The sequence below is a fragment of the Protobothrops mucrosquamatus genome, unplaced genomic scaffold (assembly GCF_001527695.2).
Source record: "Protobothrops mucrosquamatus isolate PMUCROS unplaced genomic scaffold, P.Mucros_1.0 scaffold5911, whole genome shotgun sequence".
Classification (NCBI taxonomy): domain Eukaryota; kingdom Metazoa; phylum Chordata; class Lepidosauria; order Squamata; family Viperidae; genus Protobothrops; species Protobothrops mucrosquamatus.
Window position 1 is genome coordinate 15996 of NW_015391751.1, and position 6893 is coordinate 22888.

Consider the following 6893-nt stretch of genomic DNA (forward strand, 5'->3'; position numbering starts at 1 on the left):
TTGAGTACATTTACCTTACAGTATTCCAGAATTCACTAAAAAAAAACAACCCACCCAAATCAACTCTTGCTAAAGGGGAATGATCTTAAATCAATAAAATAAGCAATTATTATTAGTATACTAGTAGTATTTAAACAATTTATATGTCTTCCCATCTTATAGTAATGGCTGTGACTTGGTGGGGAGGGTTACAACGAAAAAAGACAAGTATGCTCTGAGTTTTACGCTCAGAAACGTAGGCATAATCGATTCCTCTTTTCTCGTATAAATTTACTCAGAAGCAAGCTCCGCTTTACTCAAGGGGTCTTCTAGATAGCAGCTGAGTTATAAATAATACCTGCAGAGTAGGCGGTGCTTTGACCTGGGATTAATCTTGAAATACGATGCTGTACTTACGGGTATCCTAACGATCTAAGTTGCCAAGAGTGCTGAAAAATGCACGGTCATTTTCTCTTAGTGTCCATTGCGACTCTTCCCCTCCCCCCCCGCCCCAAGACTCGCTTACATCTTAGTCTGCAATTGAATGATAGTTAATGGAAGCCGCCTCCGCTTTGCTCACGCTAACCGTTAACTCAGCCCGCGCTTGGAGGTCAGGTTTGGAGACAAGCCCAGGGGAGGCACTTCCGGTTCAACCGGTCAAAAGGAAGCGGTCCCATCTAATAGGGCGTTAAAAAAAACAAACCACTCTTATCCGCCCCCTACAGCCATTGGTCAAGGACCTGGACTATGGAAGGGTACTTCCGGAGTGCAGAGCGTCTACTTCCGGGCCCGCTTTTTTTTTTCCTTTCAACTTTAAGCACAATAAAATGGCGACGTCTTTGGGATCTAACACGTATAATCGGCAGAACTGGGAGGATGCGGTAAAAAATAAATAAATGTTGTCCTTTAGGTTTGGGTGCCCAGCTTTGATAGGAGGGAGAGGGTGGCTTTGAATCGGGCGGTCTGTTGACATCGTCGCGCTTCGTGGCCGAAGAGGCTTCGATTCCGTTTGCTCGAGAAGGGATGTTGGGAAGCGTGCCGAGGGCGGGGGCTGCTGCCTGCTCTGAGCTTTTCCTGTGGCAGGATAGAGAAGCCGAGATCTTTGGAGTCAGGCTAGCTTCCTCCCCGGGGTCACACGGAGGGACCGGGGCGGCCACGTACATTGATCAGCTCTCCTGGAGGAATGAAGCGTGTTGGCTTCCTTTCTCTGAATTTAGGCAAGCTTAGAGCATTTAGTTTGTGATCCTGTAGCTCTTCAACCATGTGTAGAGTTGGAAGAGTTGTGTCAGTTTCTTTTTTAAAAAATCTACAGCCCTGTTGGTGTACAATAGGGTAGTGATGAGGTGTGCTATTATCTTGGTCTTGGAATAATAATTATAGTTTTTTTTTCCTGTAGGATTTCCCTATTTTGTGCCAGACTTGTCTTGGAGAAAACCCCTATATCCGAATGGTATGTGGTTTGTGACAGAATGGTACTTGAACACATAATAAAAGATAAAAGGAAAACGTTAATTTAGCTGGATGCATAAAGTCAAGATTAAAGCAAACGTTTCATTTCATAGTTCTACATGTTTAGTTAGGCAAAAGATCTATATACTCACCATGTGTGAATAGCCTTTTTCGAGTACATTAAGGTTTTTATTTGTGTATATATGTATCCCTTTGGGTACGTTAAAAGCTAGTTCTAACTTTGAAGAGGATGGCATGCTGGAATTTCTTGGAGATCAAGAAATAGATTTCTGATAGGACTATGATATCTAGACTCTTTTGGAAGATGAAGAGTGAAGATTTCTTGCATGTTATTGTTTTGATTTTAGTCATGATTGGAGACTGATATGCATTGTCTTCTGTTCTTCCATCTGATGTAAGTCATGTACAAAATACATATGAGCTTCTTGAATAGTGATGAAAACACAAATCTTGATTTTTGAAATATATTGTTTTGGGATAATTATCTGCTGTAATACGCTTTTTCCTTCCTATATTTTAGACCAAAGAAAAATATGGAAAAGAATGCAAGGTACGCTTTCCTTTGGAAACAACAACTTATGTAATTGTAAAGAATGGCACACAAGAAGTAGCTTGTGGTTCTGTGAATTATGTAATTTTGCTGTTACTTAGGAAATTGTATAAACCTGGGCATTATCTTAAATTAACATTATTTGCTTGAATTTAGAATATTACATGAACTCTAAATATATTGGATTAACTTGGATGTGTAAATCCAAATTGTTAGTGTCATTATCTAAACATAAATTAGCTGTTTTTCTTTAAACCTAAGTATCTTGGTTCTAAAAGTAAACATTTAAATCACAAGGGTACTTTAGGCAGTGGAATATGTATGTGATAAAAAAAAACCAGAGCAACATACCCAGAATCTCTCAATCTTTGAATAATACGTTCTGTTTAAGAAAAGTGGTACAATCTTCAATGCTTACCTCTTTATTTTTTATTTCAACAAGTAAGACTGAATCTCTCAAAAAACAGATCTTTCAGACCACAGTATAGCCCATAAATAATGGAAAATTAGATATAGCTGTGTATGCCTAAATTGAGATATTGACTTAATATAGGAATTTATCTGGATGTTCAATATGTCAGCCAGGTAAAATTTTATAGAACACAGGCACGATAGAAATATTTTAAATAAAAAAATGCCTTAAAATGGATTTTGGTTACAATGATGTACATTAATGTAATAATTGTTTCAGATCTGTGCCAGGCCGTTCACAGTTTTCCGTTGGTGCCCTGGTGTTCGTATGCGTTTTAAGAAGACTGAAGTGTGCCAAACGTGCAGCAAGCTGAAGAATGTTTGTCAGACTTGCCTTCTTGACTTGGAATATGGTTTGTAGTTATCATTTTACATTAAATCAATGAATACAAAATTAGCACATTATTATTCCAGTACACAATGAGCTGCTGTTACTGGAGATCAGAGTCTGCATACCTGAAGTTCTGCAAGATGAAAAATGTTGACATAAACAGCACTAATTTATCAATTTGGAGAAATGAGTCTGGCATCCCCTTTCTTGAAATGGCAGACATTGCTGATTGTGCTTAATAGTGAAAATAAAGGGTTTGTCATATAAATTACTAGGTCGAAAAGTCAATCCACGTTCCACCGTTTTGATTAAATCAATACTGGAAGCTCTGTGAAATCAGAAAAGGTAGTTTTAATGTTTTTTGTCCCTGCTTCATCCCACTAATAAATAAATGGTGGAGAGTCCGTAAAAATATGTAATAAATCTCCACATATATTTCTTTTAAGATCCTGGTTTCTGTATTCTCTTTGAGTTATTACAATTAGTTTTGAAGTGCTGTTAGAAAATGGTTTATGTTGAATATTTCTGGGACATCTGTGTGAGTAGTAATTGTAGATCAGTTAAATCAGGGGTAGGCAACCTTGGCTCTTTTATGACTCGTGGACTTCAACTCCCAGAATTCCTGAGCCAGCCAAACTAGCTCAGGAATTCTGGGAGTTGAAGTCCACGAGTCATAAAAGAGCCAACGTTGCCTACCCCTGAGTTAAATCAATTCTGTTTTCCCAATTTGCCGAAGGTTACTTTGTACAGTATTTCTATCTACTCCAAAGCTTGACCATTCTTTTTATGGTTATTATATCTTCAAACATTTCTGTCTTAACGCTGTAGATATTTATGTGTGTTTCAGAATGATGTACAGGTAGTCTTCAACTTACGACCACAAGTCCAAAATTTATGTTGCTGAGAAATTTGTTAAGTGCGTTTTGCCCCGTTAGGACTTTTGCCACATTTGTTAAGTGAAACACTGCTGTTGTTAAATTAGTAACAGGTTGTTAAGTGAATCTGGTGTCCCCATTGACTTTGCTTGTCAGAAGATTGCAAAAGATAAGGGGACACTGCAATCATAAATGTGAGTCAGTTGCCAAGCATATGAATGTAAATCACATGACCACGGGGATGCTGCAACAGTCATAAGTGTGAAAAATGGTTATAAGTCATTTTTTTCAGTGCCGTTATAACTTCGAACAGTCACTAAACGAACTGCTGCAAGTCAAGGACTACCTGTACTAAAAGATGTTTAACATCTTTTTTATCTTTGAACCTGAAGTGATGCACAGCCCCAATACGATATTACATAGTTGAACACGAGTTAAAAGAGAATTGGAATATAGCTACATGGAATAAAATCTCAAAGTCTCAGAGGGGAGAAATACTTTTGCAAAAAAATGGATGAAGGAAATAAATGTGATGACTGTTGTCCAAGTATAGATCCTCCTCATTTAACAATGCTGATTGGGACCAGAAACTCCATTGTTAAGCAACACGGTTGTAAGTTGAAAAATTATGTGACTGTGCTGCTTAGTGACAGCAGTTCCAGCAGTGCAATCCCAGCTACTTTTGTTAAATGAGGACTAATCTTAAGTGAGGGTCTCATATGTGTGCAACTTCCAATTTTCTGCCAAATTCCCCATGCTTGGGAAGCCAGCAGGGGAAGTCTCAAATCGCAATCATGTAACCATAGACTCTGCGACGGCTGTTAATATGAGGTCCAGTTGTAACTACGCTCATTCAGCTTCATAAGTTTGGTCACTGAATGAGTGAGCATTAAATGAAGACCACTTATAATGCTAAAAATGTAGATTTCTACAGGACCTGAGATTTGAGTGCCATGGATATTTGTGGTACAGTAAAATCAAAGTTCATGTGGATTTTAGAAATAATTATGTTAGATAGGCCATATTGATAATATGGGATAGATACAAATCCAGGTGGTGTCTGAAAACACCTTTGTGGCTCTCAGCACAAAAAAATAGATGAGAAATAAGAGGCAAACATAAATGGCTATATTATAAATTAGAATTTTGTCTAGGGGAATACAAAATAAAACGAAGGAAACAATTGGCGGCAGATGGTTCTAGTTGCCAGCTGTTCTCTTATTTACATTTATCAGAAGGATTTAAAGATAAAAGAGTTCATAGTATTGAACGTTGTAAGACTGGTTTTGAAATAGAATTTTGTACTAACAGTGAACATGCAATTATTATTATTATTATTATTATTTCAATTTATATCCCGCCCTTCTCCCGAAGGACTCAGGGCGGCTCACAACATTATTAAAACAAAGAAAGACCCACACACCCCACCGAATAAAACCAAATTAAAACCAAAATTTTTGTGTTGTGATAATTAAAATTTCTAAAAAACCCAGTTTAAAAATCCTCCCTAGGCCAGGCCAGCTTGTTGGAAAAGCCATGTCTTGAGGGCGCGGCGGAAAGTAAGGAGATCCTGAATTGCTGAAATGTATAGACCTTTATTGAAATTTGAAATAGAAAAAGAATGAGTGAAAGAATATATAATAAAGTGGACTATCATCTACAGATTAGACAGTTAGGATTTATGGTGTCTGATTATTACATAGGATTCTATTACATAGGATAGATTTAGAGAATGAAGAGCGTCATGATGTAACTTTAGTGAAAGAGGTAATTTATTATTATTTGGAAAAATACCCTTTGTTTTCGCTTTGTATCAATTGTCTGTTTTGTTTTCCAATATTAGGTTTACCTATTCAGGTTCGTGATGCTGGAATCTCACTTAAAGATGATATGCCCAAGTCGGATGTTAATAAAGAGTATTACACCCAAAATATGGAAAGAGAGGTGAAGAAATGTTATTTTTTTGTGGTGCAAATTAAATGAGTCCAATATTTGGACATGAACCTTCTTGGTATTACTACAGTATATACCCCTCGAACCATGAGATGAGTGGCATGTAAATTTAATAAAAAAAATAACCACCCCTATCTGTCTGCTTTTCTAGATCATGAATTCTGATGGCACTCGAGCTGTTGGTACACTTGGAAAGGCAACATCTACCAGTGACATGCTGCTAAAATTGGCTCGGACCACCCCTTACTATAAGCGCAACCGCCCTCATATTTGTTCATTCTGGGTGAAAGGAGAATGTAAAAGGGGAGAAGAGTGTCCTTACAGGTATAACTAAGTGTGGAAGTTTATTAATTTTATAATTTTAAGTTGCCTGGCAAGTGGGTGGCAAAATTGGATGGATGGATGGGTGGATAAGGAAGGACAGATGGAAGGAAGGAAAGGGTTCAAGAGTTCAGGCAATTACCCCCCAAATAATGCGTATGCATCAACAAATCTAGACATATCAAAATGAAAGCATTGTTTATTGGATTTCTATTCTCTTATTCATTTAGCACCTCAAGGAAACGTTCCTTTTTATTTTTCACTCACAACAATCTTGCAAAAGTGACTGTGAACTAAGGGTCATCATTCCACTGGGTCTCTGCTATTACTGTTGAGATAGTAGTTATAATTCTTGGATGATACTAAGTAACTAACTCTGATGGTTGAGAAACTCGTGAAATTGCAGCAATGGTGCTTTTTTTAAAAAAAATCCCAATATTTGCATAATCTCTCCACACCTAATAATCTAGCTTTCTTTTAAGTTCTCTGGACGTTATGTTGCCAAATTAGTGCCACGGTTTAGAACAGTGTTTCTCAACCTTGACAATTTTAAGGCATGTGGACTTCAACTCCCAGAATTCCACAGCCAGCATTGCTGGCTGTGGAATTCTGGGAGTTGAAGTCCACATGCCTTAAAATTGTCAAGGTTGAGAAACACTGGTTTAGAAGGTTCGACGAATCAAATGAATTTAGCAACTTTTAACAACATATTGTACAATATTGCTTCTGAACCTTTAGACATGAAAAACCTACAGATCCAGATGATCCTCTTGCAGATCAGAACATTAAAGATCGCTACTATGGTATAAATGATCCTGTGGCTGACAAGCTCCTCAAGCGAGCTTCTACAATGCCTCGTCTGGACCCCCCTGATGACAAGACAATTACCACACTGTATGTCGGTGGTCTGGGCGATACTATCACTGAGTCTGACCTTAGGTAT

At 37.7% G+C, this 6893-nt stretch overlaps 1 protein-coding gene across 1 annotated transcript; it reads left to right on the forward strand.

Moving 5' to 3' along the window:
* Positions 1–788: 788 nt before the first annotated feature.
* RBM22 (RNA binding motif protein 22) lies at positions 789–6887 on the forward strand (the record flags this gene model as incomplete). The annotated part of the gene is made up of 7 exons (XM_015829346.1): positions 789–860; positions 1376–1429; positions 1970–1999; positions 2691–2823; positions 5520–5620; positions 5781–5953; positions 6689–6887. Coding segments are annotated over exons 1-7 (744 nt in total), but the record flags the coding sequence as incomplete, so codon positions are not given.
* Positions 6888–6893: the final 6 nt, after the last annotated feature.